The sequence below is a fragment of the Amblyomma maculatum genome, chromosome 3, assembly GCF_055883805.1.
Source record: "Amblyomma maculatum isolate TAMU_Amacu chromosome 3, ASM5588380v1, whole genome shotgun sequence".
NCBI classification, from domain to species: Eukaryota; Metazoa; Arthropoda; class Arachnida; order Ixodida; family Ixodidae; genus Amblyomma; species Amblyomma maculatum.
In genome coordinates, this window is record NC_139346.1 from 218,813,601 (window position 1) to 218,834,352 (window position 20,752).

The window sequence follows — 20,752 nt, forward strand, 5'->3', positions numbered from 1 at the left end:
GATGCAGAGTACTGCACAGGGAGCGCTTTGTCAAATGCTGCACAGGTGTCGTGTACAAGATCCCCCTGACATGTAGGAAGGCCTATGTGGGGCAAACAGGCCTATGCCTCAATGAAAGGCTAAGGGAACATAGAAATTCGTGTGCCGCATTTTCGGCTCCAGGAAACCTGCCGACTCATTGCTCTCGTTGTAAAACGGAAGACAATCAACAGGACTTGAGGGGTACCCATTGTGTACCAAGGTTTACCGAAACCAAGGTGCTGGCAGGCGCAAAAGACAGGTTATCGAAGTATCACAAGATGATTTCGGGGGAAGAAGGGGAATGCGTGAGTGTTTCGTCGGTGACTCTCAACAGCAAAGAGGTGATACTGCTTCGTTCGGACAATGTGACAAGAAGTTAGATGCAATTTGTCATTATTTTCATTTAATTTTTCCTTCTAAATTCCTTCGCATTTTTTCTGAATCTTTTGGTTTACTTCGTATTGTAACCTTACGTTTTTGTGATGCATTCTTCTTCTTCGTATCGCAAATAACAGGCAGTTGGTAGCGAGCGCATCATCGGTGTGAACGTCTTGGTTTAATTCTCTTGTGTGTGTGTGTGTGGTGTGTGCGTATAACCATGCAGCGCCAGAGGTTGTCGGAGACCTTCTGTGGCTTCATTTTTGACACCTGCGGCTGCTGTTGTAACCAATGCCGGGCCAGTGGTGCTGTCAGTTTCTGCGCAGCTTTCAAGTGCTTCATCTACGGCAACGGATGTCCAACCCGAGCATGCAGCGAAGGATATCTTTCAGCGAGACTTGGAGGTCATAAAGGCTGAAATGATTTGGTGTCTAAATTCTGTTATGACGCACACATCACTCTGTGCTGCCGCGGCATCGGCTTCTCTGTTCCCTTTGATGTTCCCATTATCAGCTGCAGTCCAAAAAATGCAGCTTGGCAAAGACAAAGTAGGATATACTATTGTGTTTGGCCTTGCACCTTTCTTCAAGGAGAACCTCTTGTCGGAAGTGAGCCAAGCCTCCCACATTGTCGTGGCGTTTGACGAATCGTTGAACAAAGTTGCACAAAAAGAGCTAATGGGCGTGGTGATTCGCTTTTGGTCAGATGCAGACCAGGGCGTGAAAATGCGCTACCTGACATCATGCTTTCTGAGGCACACGCGAACTGAAGAATTGGTGTCCACTTTTAAAAGTGCCGCTCATGGACGATAAAAAATTATTAGATATCAATGGATGGGCCAAATGTAAACATCAAATTTCTCCGTGAAGTCAAGCAAGAACTTTGTGAATCCAGCGACGACCGTTGTATACTCGATGTTGGAAGCTGTGACCTTCATGTTGTGAATGGTGCTTTCAAAACTGGACACGCGGCAACAGGGTGGTGACTCGTCGAATTTCTTCGGGCCTTGTACAGCTTGTTCAAATGTGTACCTGCCCGATGCGCTGAATACACACGCATAACTGGGAGCGACATTTACCCTTTGAAGTTTTTGCTGTGCGGTGGCTTGAAAATGTTCGTGTATTTTCAAGAGCTATTCAGATTCTGCCTTATCTAAAAGTGTAAGTCGAGTCGTGTCAAAACGAGAACGATCAACCGTCCAGCGCCAGTTATTGCGTGGTCGAAACGGCCATTCGCGATCCCCTGCTGTCTGCAAAGCTTACCTTTATGCTTGGCATCGCGGAGGAACTGGAACCGTTCCTGGTTCAGTTCCAGACCGATTCACCGATGCTTCCATTTCTTTGTTCAGCACTGGAGAATATTTCGGTTGCTAATGAGTAGAATAATAAAAAAAGAAGTGATAATGGTGGCGGACAGTCCGTTGAAGTTGATAAAGGTGGACATGGACCTGACTGGGAATGTTGTTGCGACACCCAAGGTTGACCTTAGCTTTGCTACAAAGAATGTGCTCCGAAAGGCTCGGAAACTTTCAGATTTGGCTGTCCTTGGGTTTAAAAGGGTCTGCGCCACTTTTGTGAAGAACTGCGCCAAAAAAATCATGGAGAGGTCGCTGTTGAAGTTCAAGCTTGCGAGGGGATCATGATCTCTGGATCCCGCATTCGCGCTGATTCCCGATCTCGGAGAAAGGCATCTAACTGATGCGCTGGAAGTTCTAACGGAGCACCAATGGATGACACGAACGGAAGCTGATCGGGCTATGCGGTCTTATAAGCATGTATGCTCCCTAGACTCGACGCAAGTGGCGTTGAAAAATTTCGACAGGAGCACGCACCGACTGGATGCTCTTTGGGCAGGCATCTGTGCTTCAAATAAGGAACTGTACGCATTTGTGAAGGTAATTCTTACTCTTTCGCACGGAAATGCAGCTGTTGAGCGCGGATTTTCTGTTAACAAGGAGTGTCTTGTTGAAAATCGGAAAGAGCAATCTTTGGTCACCCAACTAATCGTCTGTGATGCTGTGTTGTCTGCCGGAGGAGTTGCCAACGTACAGCTGATCAAGAGAATGCTCCAAATGGTGCGTGGGGCTAATGCACGGTGGAAAGAGGAGCTGGAGAGGACGAGAACAGAAAGGGCTGATGCACTGAGAAAGGAACGGGAAAGGAAGCGTGCCGCCGCTTCTATGAAGGAGCTTGAGCTCAAAAAACAAAGTGTTGGCTGATGCCGAAATGCAAGCGTCCCTCATCCAAATGAAAATAAACTCTCTAAAGCAGTGAAACAACACTGAGGTGTTTTGCACGTACTGAAAGTATGTCAGAAAGGTTGGTTGAGGTTGACTTTCCAGTGTTTCTTGGTGATTTGTCACTCATTTAGTTATACAAACTAACATAGATATCTATAATGTGCAATTTGTTGGATTAGACTTCATGATTGCTGAGAGAGAATCTCATTTGCAATGCTAAAGTTTGGTTCCCATACAAGTGTGGTTGCTGTCAGTAGGTAGAATTATCTCACATTCGAAAATATTGTGTTTCCGCGTGCATCTTCCTTTTATTTGTATCATTGTTGTTGTTGTTGTTTTTTTTTGTTGTTTTTTTAGATATTCGGTTCTTTATGCCTTTTACTAATCTCTCCCTTCTGTTTTGTTCTTTAATGAAATAAATGCTTCTCCTTACTATTCAAATGGGATTAAATTGTGTTTAACAAGGTTACTGGAGAGGGATAACATCAGGCAGCATTGTGTCGGCCTGTTTTAGCATAAGACAAAGTAAAGTGTCACTCAGGGAATTTTACAAATGCACTAAGGGAAAGCCTGGAAAACTCAGGGAATTTGGAAACATCAGTTTGGTAGACACCCTGTATTTGGCAGAGGGGACCTTCTCGAGCCTTTGACCCTCCATGGTGGCATAGTAGGTAAGGTATTGGGTTGCTGAGCGTGAGGCTGCGGGCATAATATTGACTTGCCTGTGTATTAGTGTTCTATTCATGGCATTGTGCCTTGCTGCAGTAGCCGGATGCCTCCGTAAGCAAGCATGGAGTGGGCAAGTTTTTTCGCCATGTCAAATTGTTTCTTCATCCGTTATGATGTTTATTGTGTAACATTATTTTCTCTGCAGTATGGTCGCTTTTTTTGTCCCCTCTCTCCCTGTAATGCATGTTACCTCGCAGGCCAGGAGCGCAGGCTGCAGCTGACCGAGTGGTCAGCAGTGCAGCCATGGGTAGAAACGCTGGCCACCAGGGAAGTGGCCACTGAGCCACCTGAGTGGCGCCTAGTGGAGGACGTAGATGAGTGCCACCTGTTTGCAGTGTCACAGGATGGATCTACACTGTGCATGGCCACCAGCCAAGCTATCTATGTCCTCGCCTGGAATGCCTCACGTGCCAACTACTCTCGCCGCAAGGTACATGTGTGTTGCAGGTGCACGCGTTCATTTTTTATTGCATAATCAATAGTGTGCCAGGTTTCAGCCGATCGCGTAAACCTGGCCGGTAGCCACGCTTGGCCTTTAGAGCGACCACAGATGGGTAAACCCGGTCGGTAGACACGCCGCGCCGCAGATGGGCCCCCTCTTCAAGCCGTCGGGTAAACCCGGTCAGTAGCCACGCCGTGCCGCATCTACAGCTGCGACGCTGCCGAGTGGAGGCGCTGGCGTCGCTGAGGGGGAGGCGCTGCGCTCTCACCAGATGTTTCGGAATGTAGAGAGGAGGTGGAAACTGAGTATAAAAAACGCGTGTTTGCTCGCTTTGCCCAACCATTCGACATGCTGTCTGATAAACAGAAAGAAAAGCTACGTTGGCTTGCTGCAGCCAGGAAGCAACAACGGGCTCAAGAGACGGATAAAGAATGCCAATGGAATAACCGATTTAATGCAGTATTGCTTATGCAACCTACCGGGTTTAACTAAAGCTAAACCCCAGCTAATTTTTTAGTATGAATAGAATGCAAAATGAAGAAAAAACGACCTTGAAAATAGATTCGAGTATCGTTTCGGTACAGAAAGAAATGTCAGTAAAGAAACAAATGAGCAAATATTATCGGCGTTATTTTCCATGTGAAGTGAAAAAAAACTAGACTGCCTCAACGCTATGGGAAAAAAAAGAATATGTAGACAGCTTAATTAAACAGCATAACGAATGCAACCTGTAATGTCACGCAAAATGTTTAATGAAATAAATTCATGAAATGACTCATGGCTTGCAAAGAAAATGTGGTGCATAGTAAAACCTTCTTTACTTGACTACACTAAAGGGGACCAGAAGAAATGCCCAAAACATGTGAAGGTAAAGTTTTATATTAAAATGCCTCTGCGCCACCCCGGCGGTGTGGCGCAGTGGTTACGGCGCTCGATTACTGTTTCCAAGGACGCGGAATCAAATCTCGGCCTCGGTGGCCGCTTTTCGATGGAGGCGAAAAGCAAGGCACCTGTGTGCTGTGCGATGTCGGTGCACATTAAAGAACCCCAGGTGGTCTAAATTTTTGGAGTCCTCCACTACGGCGTCTCTCATAGCCTGAGTCGCTTTGGGATGTTAAACGCCATAAACCAACCTTTTTGGTGAAAAAATATTGCAATAATACAAAAAGCAGTGGAGCCTTGTGAGGAGTTTCTATCTTACAAATAGCGAAATTGTAAATTATTGGAGCGAAATTTTAAATTACTGGAAGAGGGCTTAAGCAAGGGGAACACACGTTGACTGCTTCTAGAAAAAAAAGAGGGAAGTGGTATTGGTATGCCAGTGAGCATCTAAAAGCAATGCGCAGCTCAGTTCAGATGGCTGGTGAATGCAGGATTGATAGCTGCTGTTAGCCAGCAGCTCAGAAACCAAACTATACATCTAGGCAACTGTTCAGCCGTAGACAGCAGCCCTCTGATTGCCATCATGCATGTTTGTGTATGCACATAAGAAGTATGCAATGCAGCTTGTGATTGGCACGATTTTTGCACAACCGCTTCCCCTACAGCTTGTGAGATGTCACCCCTAGGCACGTCAAATGGCATGTCAACTGGTCTTTCTCATAATGTGGCGAAGTAATTGAGGAATTAGTGATCAAGCAAGTAACAAAGTGTTATGTGTGCAAAAGAGGATCTGCAAGGGCACTTGAGAGCCATGAATGCTGTCACATCATTCCAGGCAAAACTGTGCCCCAAATTTTTGTGCTTGGAAAAGGCAGTGCGTGGCTTTCCGCTTTGCAGGTTGCAAAGACCAGTGAGCCTTGTAGCTGCATTTTGTTCACGCAATACACCATTCTGATTGGGTGCGACATCTTCTATGAGATTGATGCCAAAGACTACACGGTCGAAGGTAAGCTGTGCTTCCAGCTTTGCTTGTGTGTCAGTTGTTGCACCTAGATACTGTGTCTGCACATGCTCCTGGACACAACTTGGCTCCTACCCACCGCGGTGGCTCGGAGGCCATTTAGGTGCTGATCCCAAGTTCGCAAGTTAGGCCATGGCTGTCATACTTCAGTGGAGATGAAATGCACTTGTGCACATGTTAAGGTGGGGGAAATCAATCTGTAACCTGCATGTATTGCTTCAGAACATTAAACACTGCCCAAGCACTGAGTTTGAAACATTGCTACTCAAACCATCTCTCTCCTTCAGGCATAATGTATGGTTTAAGGTCTAAACCTTTCACTTAGCTGGGGTTGTTTCTGCACCGTAGATAATTAACAAAAGAGTATAGCAGTGACAGAAATGCTGCAAACGTTGCTGGTCACTGCTTTTTTGAAAATAGACTATTTACAACATTGTAAGAAAAAATAAGCTCAGTAATTGGAAAGTGCGTGCAATGCTGTCATAGCACAGAACAACAGTGAATTTGCATGTAACTTTAAAAGGTGCTTTTCAGTGGCAAGCTTGCTAATGGCAACATATTGAACAGTGGGCTGGCTATCATGCAGTAACATACCACAAGTAAACCAGGTGGCAAATCTCACACCTAGGACTACAAACACCATTAGAGCATGTCATGGTAACATCTCACCTCTTCATGCATATTAGTCGAATCGCAGATTTAGCTGGCATGTTATTGCGAAACTTCCATTGCAGAGTTTCTGGACCCCACAGACCATTCGCTGTCCTTCCTGATGTATGGGGCGAGACAGTTGCGCAGCTTTCCAGTCTCAGTGCTGCAGGTTGCACCGCCAGAGTACAATCCTGAGTACCTGCTGTGCTTCCACGGTGAGCAAACACTGCTTGGAGGCTTACTACTATATGTTTTCATTATCCGCCTCAGCCTTTGTGAATTATACTAAATTTTCAGATTCTTTCACATCCACAACCGCAGGGTAGCCTTGCCTTGCATGTCATTAAGCATGGCTTAGAACTGCCAGGGCCTGAAATTGTTGCTATGAGCTGCTTAAAAGTTGACCTCTGTTCATCCTCAAAGGTAAATTTGGACAACTCGTTAATTCCTAAGGCCATTAAAGGAGCATGGACACCAAATTTATTTGCGTATTCATCACATTAAAACTAAGTTGTAAATGACCTGCAATTATGGCAGTTGTGACGTAACAAAAGGTTTCAGGTCACATGAGTAGTGCGGTAACGTGCGGCTTGATTTTTAATTAGCTCCAAATCTTTCGCAACCCGGTGCAAGATTTGGAATAAAAAAAAAAAAAAGAACAACCAGCAATTATACAGTAAGCCCTCGTTAACTCAAAGTTGTAAAATCCAGGAAAAATTTCTAGATAACCGGGGTTCGAGTTAAGCAAAATGCCGAAAATTTCTGGCGACAATCACTGGCGATCCGTCGCGCGCCATCGCCACCAACGCCTGTTGTTGCTGCTGGTGCACACTGCACGGAGTGACGGGACTCTGCGACAGAGAAGCGCGTTTTCAGCGCTGCTTTGTTAGCGCCCCGTCGTCGTTAGGTCAAGGGGAGTACAGTTACGCTATATCTACAACAACACTGATGAATTTTTTGTACCGCATCGCGTTTAAAAAAAAAAGTCTCAGCGCAGCGGTGTGCTGCTACACTGCGATGCAGACTTGCATTGCAAGCAGTGACTTTTTCCTGCTCCTTTCGAAAATTAACAATATCTACCCACACTAGCCTTTTTATTCTCCTTTACTACCCTGCCAAGCTTTTGCTGAATTGTCTCGATGCACTCATATATGCACGAATCAGACGAAGTGAGCATCTGCAGGTTCTTCGCTCAAACCGGACTAAGAAAACAAACTTCGTTCGCAAAAAAAAAAAAGAAAAAAAAAATCCAGGACAGAAATTGAGTAACCCAAAGCCTTCTGCGATTGGCTACACTTGCTGTTGGGCTAGTTGGTTCAAATTCATATTTGGGAACGCGTCCTGTTCCGCGCTGTGTTCCCAAATATGCGATTGGCTACCTCGCGAGCTGCATATAGGTGACACGCGAAATTTTCTAAAAACCCAGAACCTGAGCGCGACAGCGATTAGTGAAAATGCTGTGGCGGCCCTCGGCCCGTCGCACCCTTCGACACTCCTCTGCACAAGGGGAGCATTTGTAATAAACGCAAAAGAATTCTCAGGAAAAACTGAATTTTATTATTTTTGAAGGAAGACTGGGTAATGCTTGCTTGCTTCGCGTTGGCATCCGGCCCGACAAAGCGTCCTCAAGCTGCTACACACGTCGCAGTTGGTCGCCGCTGCTGCATTCAACTTTGTTGCAAAGCAAGCGTTGCGAACACCACGTACACAACAAAAATCAAAGTCAACGCTTCGTGCACATAGTGCGACGAAATCGCTGAAATGCAAAATGCTCTGACGTAATAAACTTCGCAAAAAAAAAAAATCGCTCTTGCCGGTATTCACGTGCGGAGGGCAGCTGACCAAACCACGCCGAACCGACTGCCCGATAAGACCCATCAGCTCCCGCACGTGAGCAGCGCTCACGTGACTGTTCCCAAGGCAAAAGGCTGTGTCCGTGGGAATTTTGTATTCGCTCTTCGAACGTGACCGCACTCGGCACTTAGTATAGAAACAAAGCGCTCACTCGGAGCCCCTATCACCTTTCGGTAATGACCTTTGCCTTCGGTCCTTCCCGTCAAAATTTCTAGATATCCGCATTACGTCCAAAAAATGCTTTTAAATAAACGGGAGCTAATACATAGCACCTATGGGAGGTGAAGGCGCAGCGTGAAAATTTTTCGACTTAACGGATTTTTCGAGATATGCGACTTCATGTTAACGAGGGTTTACTGTATTGTAGTTTTTTGTGGTACATCACTGCCGTTGTTCAACTTTCGAAACTGAAACCGAAACAGCACAAGGAAAATTCAACTATCCGACGGGAGAATTAAGTTTTAAAACTCTGCTATGGTCAGATGTGTGGCAGTGATCACCCTCTACCCTTTGTTTAGGTGATTTTTCAAGCCAAGCATAATTTTAATATCAAGCCTTCCAGTTTCCCCTTGGTCTACATCAGTTAATGAGTTAAAGATGGCATCCTTTCATGATTTTCAGCCTAAGTGCTGGAGCTTGATGAAGTCTTAGTCGAAAGAAGGACGTTCCGCCAAGGAAATTCTCGATAGAATGGTGAATGTGTATCGAAGTGAATGTCCATATGTTGCAGTAACTCGGTTCAGAGTTGCCTTGTGGATATGCGAAGCGGCCCATGGGCAGAACGGCGCAGCATTTGAGCCAATTCGAATTTAGTATTGAATCTCAGTTGAGAGCCTTCTCATTGGGAATTGCCAGAATAAAGTGTCACAGGTTGCCACAGAATTCAACATTTTTTACGACATTGGTTTCACAATCATCCATTATATTCTTGGTATCTTGAAGGTCTCAACCCAATTAAACAAGATTGGCACCACTGTGTTTATTCATCAAGGGATCTTTTGCACCTCTGTTCAAATTATTCGGAATATTATTCCCCACCTAGTGATTGGGGATGAGACATACTTTTACCAGTGGCACTGAGAAGCAGAGCAGCAGTTTATGCAGTGGAAGCATTCGGTGTTTTCATCTCCGAAAAAATTAAAACCCCAAAGTTGAGAGAAGGATGTCATGGCAACAGTTTTGGGGGATGCAAAGGAGATCCCTGATTATCTGGAAAAGAGCAAGACAGTAAAAGGAAATATAACAGCAACACTCCTAAAAACTTGGTGAGGCCGTCATGGAGAAACGTCGAGACTTAAGCGGTATTCACACGAGTGATTCCGACGAGGATAGACGTGGAAAGGAGGTGCACGCCATCACGGGCTGCGCAAACTCATCCCCGCTCCCGAATTCGCACATTCACATGGGCGATGAAAAGTCGCCGAAGAGAGACGACTGTTTCAAGCTGCACGCAGCAGGACAGGAATGGGAAGTACACTAGACAGCCGTTTCTGACCCACTAACATTTCTTTGCCAGTCAGGGAAACAAGTTCAGTAAAAAAAAGCACCCAAAATAAAATAAACAAACTCGTCCGAAATGGAAGGGGCCCGCTGAAGAAGGGTTGAATACAAAAGTCCCAGGTTGGGTAGATCTTATCTACTCGCACCCCGCGGTGCACTTCTTTTTCCCTCTTGGGGTCTCTCGGGGAGTCGGAGAGCGTTTGTACCAGCCGGCTGAGATGTCCCCCTGCCCAAAGACGGCGGCTGGCGGTTAAAAACCGGAAGCTGCGACGCCCAGCTGCCTCTCGAAGGCGTGACGTCAGCACAGTCACCCTCGCTTAGAGAGGGATTCCAGTGCTCTTGTGAATGCCGCTTTAGTGACAGGTCTCATGCTCGACAATGCCCCAGTTCACAAGTCTCATATTATCGTCAAGAGTGCAGTCAGTTATCTTTCATTCCTGGATCTAGTGACTTTTTTCTTTCCACACCTGAAGAAATGCATCAAAAGAACAAGATCGATGAAATGGCTCACTACAAACTGCCACAGAGGAGTAATTTGGCAACCAGGAATGAAAACCTTTTTTTTTTTTCTTTCTTTCTTTTCTTTTTCTTTTCCTTTTTTTTTTTTTTTTTCCAGGAAAATTGGGGAAGTGCATTAGTGTTATGGGAGATTACCTGTATTGAAACATCCCCGCAGGGGGCACCTGTTAAAGCAGGTGTTTGTGTGTTTTGTGCGACACCACGGACCCCGAGCACCCACGCTTAGCCGTGCGTGGCATCGTCGTGTCTGGGGAAAAGGGGATCCTGGTGGTTGAGCCGATGCCGAGTGTTTGGACCTTTAAGGCCCCTCGGCGGAGGCAACACACCACTTTGGCCCACGCTTCCCATAGACGGCACCTCCGGGCTGACCCACCCGGGGGAAATCGGCAGTCGCCTTTTCCTGTTCTCCCCTCCATCTTTCACTTTCCTATTTTCTTTCTTAGAACTGTCCTGTCCTCTCTTACCTTCTTCATTTCTTCCTACTTCCAGGCGGCGAGGGTTAACCTTGTGTGGCTAGCTACCCTGAGTTACGCCATATTGGGTTATAGTTGCGGTGTACAGCTGGCGTGGGCAGGAATAGACAATTTCTGTCCCGTCCCCTCGTTGGGCTCCATGGTGGGTGGCTGGCACTGCAGCCGAAAAATACACTTTTTATGGCATCTAAACACCTTAACCCCGATCGTCCTCCTTCTAAAAGGGGGCGCACCGAGACCACCATGTTCTTCTCAAAGAACATAAACAACTTTCCTCGTTTCCACGTGGTCCACAGTGACCACGAGGAAATCACTGCACGACTTGTGTCCCCATTTGTTGTTTCTCGAACGTTGACTGAGGCCATTGGCCAGGGCTATAAGATAAAGAAACTTGGAAACGGTGACCTGCTACTAGAATTAATATACAACCATCAGTATCAGAAGCTAAGTGCAGTCGAATCATTTGGAGAAATACCGGTACAGATTAGCCCGCACCGATCACTAAACACTGCCCGAGGAGTCATCTCTGATGATGACCTTAGGTACGTCAGTGAACAAGAACTTCTTGAAGGCCTGAAGGAACAAAATGTCACAGATGTTTACCGGATAAAGATCAGACGAGATAACAAAGAGATAGAAACAAAGCACATTGTACTCACCTTTGCTGCAAGCACTCTCCCAGAATCAGTCGAAGTAGGCTACACAAAGATAAAACTGAGGCCCTACATCCCTAACCCACGCCGCTGCTTCAAATGTCAGAAATATGGCCATGGCTCTCAGAGTTGCCGTGGCCAACTCACATGTGCAAAGTGTGCCTCGCACGAACACCCTACAGACAACTGCGAAGAACAGCTGCTTCTCTGCTCAAACTGTGAAGGTAACCACCCAGCTTATTCACGCTCATGCCCATACTGGAAAAAAAGAAAAAGAAATAATTACACTGAAAGTCACCGAAAACATATCTTACGGAGAGGCACGAAAGCGGCTTTCTCTTCCTCAAAAGCCACAATACTCCGTTGTGACGCAGCAGGGCGCGGCATCACAGCGGTCGTTGGCACCTGCCCAGGAAGCACACAGTTCTTCCAGGGCAGCGCCACCTGCGCCCTCGGTGGAGTCAGCTAGCGCTACTCCACCACCACCCGCAAAGCTGGCTGCGCGGACCCCCAGGTCAGCCGGCCCAAAGGACTCGACCCATGAGTCGAGGCCTAAAACTGACAATCCTGTGCTTTCTGCACAGTCGTCCACCGCATCTGAAGATGCGATGGACACAACTTCTTCACCCCAGCTGCCTAAGCGGCAAAGCTCACTGGAGCGAAAAAGAAAGGGAAAAGTCCCAATAACAGGTCCCAAGGACCTACAAACCTAAATTTAAACTTGTCCCTTAAATAACTTTTAATTATGGCGCTCCTCATTTATTGGAACTGCCGAGGACTCTTTAAAAATTTAGATGATATATATGAAATTCTTGCGGACCAGCAGCCAAACATACTTTGTCTGCAAGAAACCCATTTAAAACCAGCAGACTCAAATTTCCTTAAGCAATATAATGTATTCAGGAACGACAGGCAAGGCAGCTCTCACTCCTCTGGTGGCGTTGCCATTGTAACACAAAAATCAATCCCCTCTCGAAACATCTCACTCAACACAGACTTAGAGGCAGTGGCAATCAGAAGCTTAGTTTATGGCAAAATAACAACCATATGTTCCCTGTATATTGCTCCAACTTATAAGCTAAGTAGCGAAAGTTTTGAAAAATTGATTGATCAACTTCCGGAACCTTGGTTGCTGGTCGGAGACTTTAATGCTCACCACCCATTATGGGGATGTACAAGAACGGACTCCCGAGGTGTTCTAATCGAAAAATTCTTATTGTCCTCGGGATCATGCTTACTAAACACGAAACAGCCAACTTACTACAATATAGCTTATAACTCTTACACATCCATAGACCTAGCCATTGGCTCCTCGATGTTCCTGGCAGCTACAGAGTGGACTGTCATTAACAATCTATACGGAAGTGACCATTTTCCGATCTTAATAAAATATACTGGGAACGGAAATGAAAATGTGTCGAATCCCAGAAAATTCAAAGAAAATGCAGCCAACTGGAAGATGTTCAGGGAACAGTCATCATTGGCCAGTTCATCAGTTACTGACTTAGGCGTTGATGAAACTCAACGCTTAATCACGCTGCACATCATAGAGGCAGCAGAAAAATACATTCCACAGACGTCAAGTAAGCCACGAAATAAACGAAGACCCTGGTGGAATGCAGAATGTAAGACTGCTCGTGAAACTCAAAACAGGGCATGGTCGAAACTACGCCGATACCCCACAGCCGAAAACCTAATAGCCTTTAAGCGTGCAAAGGCAAATGGCAGGCGTATTCGACGCATCTCCAAGCGAGAAAGCTGGTCATCATTCCTGTCTTCAGTGAACTCCTATTCTGACGCACACAAAGTTCACAACAGGATAAGAGCACTTAAAGGATATAGCACAGTCCCAACGCCCCTTGTCAGCACCAGTGGTGACTCTCTTGAACATCAAGCAGACACACTAGGGCAACACTTTGAATACATATTCAGCTCAGCACACTATACAGATTCCTTTTTGCGGCACAAGGCAAGAGAGGAGAGGAAGCACATACATGATAAAAGGCCATCCTCAGGCGGATACAATAGCCCATTCACCATGCAGGAGCTGAAGATTGCACTAGACACATGTGGTAACACAGCTCCAGGTCCTGACAGGATCACATATGGAATGCTCAGGCATCTGCATGTGAACACTGTTGAAACCCTACTCTACCTGTATAATAAAGTATGGGCCACAGGACGCTTTCCTAAAGCATGGAAGGAAGCGATCATCATCCCAATATTAAAACCCGGAAAAGAACCCACACTTGCTGCTAGTTATCGGCCTATCGCACTAACCAGCTGTCTATGCAAGCTTTTTGAGAAAATGGTAAATCGTCGCCTTCTCCATTTCCTTGAATACAATGGTCTTCTTTATCAAAACCAAGCTGGTTTTAGAGCTGGGCGATCAACAGCTGATCAGCTCATTGCCTTTGAGTCTTATGCAAGGGATGCTTTTGCACATAAACAACATTGTTTATCTGTCTTTTTCGATCTTGAAAAAGCATATGATACCACTTGGCGCTATGGTATCATCCGCGACCTTCTCTTGGCATCACAGGAAACATGTTGAGCACAATTCGAAGTTACTTGTCTGAACGGACCTTCAAAGTTCGTGTTGGCAATGCGTATTCAAAGCAGTACATTCAAGAAAATGGTGTCCCTCAAGGTGGTGTTCTCAGTTGCACACTTTTTGTAGTCAAAATGAACTCTTTAAAAAGCGTGCTGCCAAAAACTATTTCTTGTTCTGTATATGTTGATGACGTCCAGATAAGCTTCAAATCTTGCAACTTGGCCATCTGTGAACGACAAATTCAGCTAGGTGTAAACAAATTGTCCAGGTGGGCTGATGACAATGGGTTTAAATTTAACTCTGGAAAGAGTGTTTGTGTACTTTTCTCTAAGCAGCGTGGCATCAGGCCTGACCCCAACATTACACTGAATGGCCAGAGCCTTGCCTTTAAAAAAGAACATAAATTTCTTGGCGTAGTTGTTGACGAAAAACTTTCCTTCATTCCCCACATAAAACAGTTGCGACTGAAGTGTCTCAAAGCGATGAATTTGCTAAAAATTCTCTCTCACCGGTCATGGGGCACAGACCGCGACTGCCTTCTGAACCTTCTGAATAGTGTAGTTCTATCACGCATTGACTATTGCTCGATGGTTTATGGGTCAGCATCATCCTCTGCGCTAAAATTGCTCGATCCCGTGCACCACCTCGGCCTTCGCCTCGCTACAGGCGCTTTCCGAACTAGCCCAATTGCTAGCCTCTATGTCGAGGCGAACCGATGGTCACTGCAACGAAGGAGACAATTTACTTCTCTAACTTATACTATGAAGGTACTATGCCAACTGGACCATCCATGTCGTCGGCTCCTGCTTGACAAAACTGGCACAGCACTTTTCTCAAAAAAACCATCTCTAACACCACCATATCCAATCAGAGTTGCCACGCACATTGAATACCTGAATGTTTCGGTTACCAGTCTTCATACAACTTCCATAAAAGACCTAATTGCTCCTTGGGAAATGCACGGTGTTAATTGCGACCTGTCGTTTCTTGAAGTGGGCAAACATGCATCCCCTATTGCCATACAGCAGCATTTCATGTCACTTCAGGAGAAGTACACTTGTGATGAATATTACACTGATGCTTCGAAGTCTGCTCAAGTCTCCTGTGCAGCACATGGACCACAGTTTTCACAGTCAAAAACCCTGAACAGAAATACTAGTATATTTACCGCTGAATGCAATGGTATCCTTTTAGCTGTGAGACACATTATAGAAAATAAAACACAGACGTCGATCATCTACACAGACTCCCTCAGTGTTTTAAAGTCCCTATCCTTTTGGAAATGGCAAAATAAGAACCCAGTACTGAACTCTCTTTATAACACCCTTATGTTTGCCCATGAACAAGAAATTAAAATTACACTGTGTTGGGTGCCAGGCCACCGCTGTATACCTGGTAATGAGGCAGCTGATAGGCTAGCTGCTTCAGCTGCCCTTAGAAATGACACAGACATTGATAAGATAACTTATCATGACCTCAAACCACACATAAAAAACATGATTCGACAACAATGGCAAGAGGAATGGGACGCAGCATCAGAAAATAAACTACACACAATAAAGGCAAAAATAGGCAGGTACACCACAGAAAAACAACACAGATTTAAAGAAGTAGCCCTGTGCAGGCTGAGAATTGGCCACACATACATAACCCATACATATCTTTTAACCAACTCTCCTGCACCACACTGCTCGAGATGTGGTGATCGACTCACTGTCATACATGTTTTAATCATATGTGCACAACTGGAACCAGAAAGAAGACGTCATTTTCCCTCCTTGTTCACTCATCAAATACCTGCACACCCATCCATTTTTATTGGCGACAACCCAATGTTTCCTTTAAAACAGGTGCTTAAATTTTTATCACAAGTAGGCTTTTTACATGAAATTTTTTATCGACGTGGGTCTCAGCCCGCTCCTCCTTGAGAGGACGGATGAGATCTTTTAATACATCTACTTATACATTGCGCATCCATTATATATCACAAATGAATTTTAGGCCCTATACACCATTGTTTTTAGCGATATTACAGAGCGAATACATTTTTAGGCCCTATACACCAGTTTTTTATCCCTTCATGAAAAATCACAACTATTCCATCATATAAACTTGAGTGCACCATTAACCTTGAGTTTGGCGCTCTTTGGCCTGAGTCGCCCTTGCGCCATTAAAATCCATCATCATCATTGTATTGAAACATAAAATTTTTTCAAAAGCCTGCCAGTTTTCTTTATATGCGAGTTGCAAAAGCTTTTGATCACCACTCCTGAATTATTCAGCTGATGGAGGCAATTTCCACGCAGTGGCTCATAACTTATGTGCAGTGTTCAGAAGAAAGAAAAGCTATGTGCAAAAATTTTGTGTCTACTGCTTCATGCTTTGGAGGTGCTTTGAAGTTCAGTGAAAAGGTAGTATGTTGAGTATTGGCGTTTCATGATCGGAGAGGAATGCAAGGGCAGATATTTTACAGAATGTATAACAGTGACGTTGAATTCAATGGGACCAAGTTTCTTGGCCGACTACTTACTATCCACTGGGAACATTTCATGCTTGCTCCAAATTGTGTACAGTCATGTTAGTAAGGTAGAAGAAAAGGCAGACCTACTTGCGGTTTCTATAGAGGTATTAGTCAGGGTCACTGGACGCGAGTGTGACATGTGAGGGCACACAGATAAAAACTGACCATACTTTAACGCCTTAGCAGACTTGGATGAGCCAGGCTCATCATGAGCAGCAGAGTTTTATTTTTGGCACATAGCGAGTCCAGCTCACCATGTACTCTGGTTGTGGTTTTAGACAAGTAGGGCTTGTCTGAAACATTTTTTTTTTTTTCAGATTGTAAGGACATGGCAGCACAGATACTGAATGGCTTGTTGCTTGTGCTTGGCCTTGCATGGAGAAACTTGTCACTACACAAAATAAACATAGTGGAGTGCGATAGTGGTGATGTGACCAAATCGAGTGATACGGGATTTGCTTCTCAAGTTAGGGCGACGATAGTGATAACCTTGCTAGAAGTGAAACAGGAGAATGAAAATACTGCTTTACTAGGAAACACATGCCTGGTGCAAGAAAGAACTGCAGTGATTTTCAGGCTTGAGCACTGGCACATTTGTGATGGCCTGGAATAGGAAGATTTGAGTCAATTTGAGAGTTTGACAAACATTTATAGTTACTGTTTTGAAAACTCTTTCTGCATGATTTCTTAGGTACCTTGAAATGGCCGCACTTCCACTATAAGAAGAAAAACATTTCTCGTGGCGGTTGTTATACTTTACACTGACCAAAATACCATTTTCTTAAATTAAAAAAAAATGAAATATTGGTACCATTTCTTGAAAAAAATGCATCCTTTAGTTGTTTAAGCAAGGCAATAAAACAGGCTAAGATTACAAGTATTGCCTATGTATTCAGCAGCAGTTGAAAAGTGGATATTTTGCTTTGCAGAATTGGGCGTGTTCGTGGATGCCGAGGGTCGGCGAACACGTGAAGACATCAAATGGTCAAGGCTTCCTCTTGCTTTTGGTAAGTTCTCTAAGCAAGAACTCATCATGAGAGAAGGACGGAGATAGAGTAGAATCTCATTGATAAAATTCTTCCGGGTATTGAAAATTGAAACATGTTATCCAAAAATCGTATTATCCAAAACAGTTTTATTGCTGTGAATTAATGCGTCACCTTGCGCTGGGCTTCTTGTTCCTTAAGGCCACTGAGTGCGTCTTGGCGCTCTGCCAACTTCACCAAGAGCGTCATGTCTGCAGGAAATCTCAAAAGACAAACACATGGAAAAATTATCGGCCCGTGTGAGCAGTATTTTGGTAGGCTGCCAAGATCAGCGGGGCAGCGATGGTGCAAAACTGAAGGACCCACTGCTAAAAAATAAAGTAATTCCTCAACAATAAAAGTGTGTGATGGGGGTGGGGCGAAAAAGGGGGCAGGGTGGCATTATGCCACCAGATATTGAAACATCGGCCATAAGCATAAGCATTACCACTAGGGATGCGTGAATGCCGAATAGTAACTCTTGAATCGAATATCAAACCTAACCATGAAAGAGGCCTTAATATCGAAGTTTAGATATTGAACTTTTTTCAGCAAAGCCAGACATAGCAGTTCCTGCAAGGGACCTTCATCCAGCCTTCAAGGGTCCAGAAAAAATGCTTCAATTATTCGAAAGTTGGAATTAAATCCCTAAAAAGCTGCCGAGAGCTGTTTTCATCACGGTAATTTTATGTAATGAAGTGCCCGGAATATGCATTTGAGATGAAAACTAAGCAACAGTGATATTTTGCAGCTTCATCAGGTGCTTTGTGCACACTGTTGAGAATGTCGGCCAGAACCGTCAGTGCCTATGTGGCCCTTCTCGCAGCGCAGTAGCAGTGGTGGTTCTTTGCAAAGCGTCCCGTTGCATTTTGAGGATATTCTTCACCACATGGACTGTGACACTGAAAACGTGATGGGTCAGCATACTTCAGCCACAGAGGAAGCATGTGGACGTAAAAGAGGGAAATATGCGTAGGTGCTAGAACGACATGACACCATCCCAAAACAGAACTAAACAACCAGTGACGCGCAAAGCAATGTTTGAAATGACGTGACTGGCAGCTGCGCGCGCCTTATGGCAGCGGCAAGATGGTGTGAATTTAAGAGAAGCGAAACTGAAACTACGCTACTGGGCAACATCGCAGCTACGGGGGATTTCCGATCGTCGTTGCGCCTGTTAAAACTTTTTCACATGCAAGCGAAAACACTAGCGATTTCTGCTGCGGCGACGCAAAAACCTGTTTTCAACTGTCGCGGCGACGAGAGCGACGGACAGGTTTGAAATTTTTCGCTCTTGTCACTGCTGCTCGCCGCTCAGTTCGCTCAATCGCTTGCATGTGAACCAGCCTTTACAGAGCGCAGGTCTACTGCAACGATCGCTTGCTTCGCGGGTCTCTCCTCGATGTCACCCAGAGTCCGAATCAACCCGGATCCAACAACACACATGGGCATCAACCATGACTATGCTGGTTGTTTGAATTTTCTGAATTGACGAGATTTTACTGTATTTCACCTTCCCTGAAGCAGCCCTGAGCTTGTTGCGACATTTATTGAATATTCGGTCATCCTAATACTAAGTATTTTATTTACAAATCGAATAATTCGAGATCTTGTTATTCGATTCATGTTCGGTTATTCAAGTATTCGCACGCCCCTAATTACCACGGCTACCACTGCAATATGGCTGTGCTATCGCCTCCCACTAAGCTTTTTTTTATGCCATATTGAGCGAAATAAGAAACTATGGAATAATTTTTGGAGCACAGCTCTTTGGCGCCCGTTCCTTCGTTTCGCGTCGTTGACCTCGTAACCTGGTGACGTCATGACTGGATGTTATGTCATCATGATGTCACATCCGGGCATGTCTAATAACCGGAAGTGATAATGATGTCACATTAGTTCATGACGTCATGATTAGTGATGACGTCACCAGGAGATTCACGCATATACGAAGCTGACCCCATGGGGGGTTGGATCCAGGCGTCCGTACGGCGTCTTTCATTTGGCACTTCCTTGAACGTCGCTCCACAGAGCATATAGAAATATACGCAGTACAGTAGGCATCAGTGGCGTTTAAAAAAAAAAGGCGCAGTATCTATCACAATTCTGTGCGGACACCTTAACCGAGCTGTAAAAAAAAGGTGGCAGTGAAAAAAAGAGAGAAAGAGGTGCTTCGGGGACGACCATAAAGCTTCTTTCATGGCAGTCAAGAACTGTTAGTGGAGTGTTTCTTGAAGGAATATGTGTGAAAAATTAAAAAAAGTTGTCTGTAATTGTACATACATGTCTTGCTCGAAATATTTGCCTCAATGTATCGAAAAGGTGAAACAGCTGATGAGCTGCACTCATATTTCGCATTAGGAAGTAATATAATCGTCGGCAAATTTTTTTCATACATTTTCACTATTGTACTAGTATCTGAATCCACACACTAATACTATCATATTAGCCATACAAAAATGCGTATGCGGCCTGGAACAAAAAAAATATATATATTATGCCAAAAAACTTGTTTAGCAAGACTGTATCAACGGTACTTTACTGTAATATGTTTAGAAAGATATATACACATACAGTCTCATCTTGTAGGCATGAGCTCCCTTTATCGAAGATCTACAATATTTCGGTGCTGCATTTGAGGAAAGCAAGCCTTCCACAACATGGCTTCCAAATGAACTCAAGTTGCTCTTACTATATGATTTCATAAGACATTGAAATTTAATGTAGCAGTTGACTACATGTATAGCTATCAACATGCCTCGTTTTACTGCTAACCCTTATGTGCATTTCATTGCAGTAAAGTGTGAATTCTGTTCCCTTCTGTTGTTGCAGCATACAAGTCACCGCACCTGTTTATTCAACACCTCAACTCGGTGGAAATCTTAGAAATAAAGGCGAGGGGCTCGAAAGAAAGGTGTGTTTGCCTATGTGTCCTGAAGGATTTGCAAGGCAGGACTTTGTATCTCCCACTGCCTAGGGCTGTGTTTACTGAATGTGTGTTTCCTATTTATTGCTAATCAGTGAAACTTGACAACCAAGTGGTGGCTTTGTGTGATACTGCATCACACTGTTCAGAGATCAGGCTATTGAAGCAACACAGATTGTATCTTTTGATGAGTGGTTACTCTCCCACTTTTGTACAGTAATTTTTAGAGTTGAATATCAATATTATTGGTGCGAAATAAATATGAATAACAAAGATTGGTTGCAGTTAAAATATTCTATAATACTAGTTTAAAATAATTTCTCATAATTTAGAATATCAATACAGCTATTTCAGACTAAAAAGA

At 44.6% G+C, this 20,752-nt stretch overlaps 1 protein-coding gene and 1 pseudogene across 4 annotated transcripts in view; both read left to right on the forward strand.

The window, feature by feature from the left end:
• The window catches only part of LOC146197730 (citron Rho-interacting kinase-like), a 173,041-nt gene that overhangs the window by 142,669 nt on the left and 9,620 nt on the right, over positions 1-20,752 (forward strand). For all 4 annotated transcript variants that reach the window (XM_084599641.1, XM_084599644.1, XM_084599642.1 and 1 more), the window contains 5 exons: positions 3,565-3,797; positions 5,589-5,697; positions 6,447-6,578; positions 17,367-17,444; positions 20,295-20,376. In XM_084599641.1, the coding sequence (XP_084455767.1) occupies positions 3,565-3,797; positions 5,589-5,697; positions 6,447-6,578; positions 17,367-17,444; positions 20,295-20,376 (634 nt within the window). The remainder of the gene's footprint in view (positions 1-3,564; positions 3,798-5,588; positions 5,698-6,446; positions 6,579-17,366; positions 17,445-20,294; positions 20,377-20,752) is intronic.
• LOC146197734 (uncharacterized) lies at positions 576-3,558 on the forward strand (annotated as a pseudogene).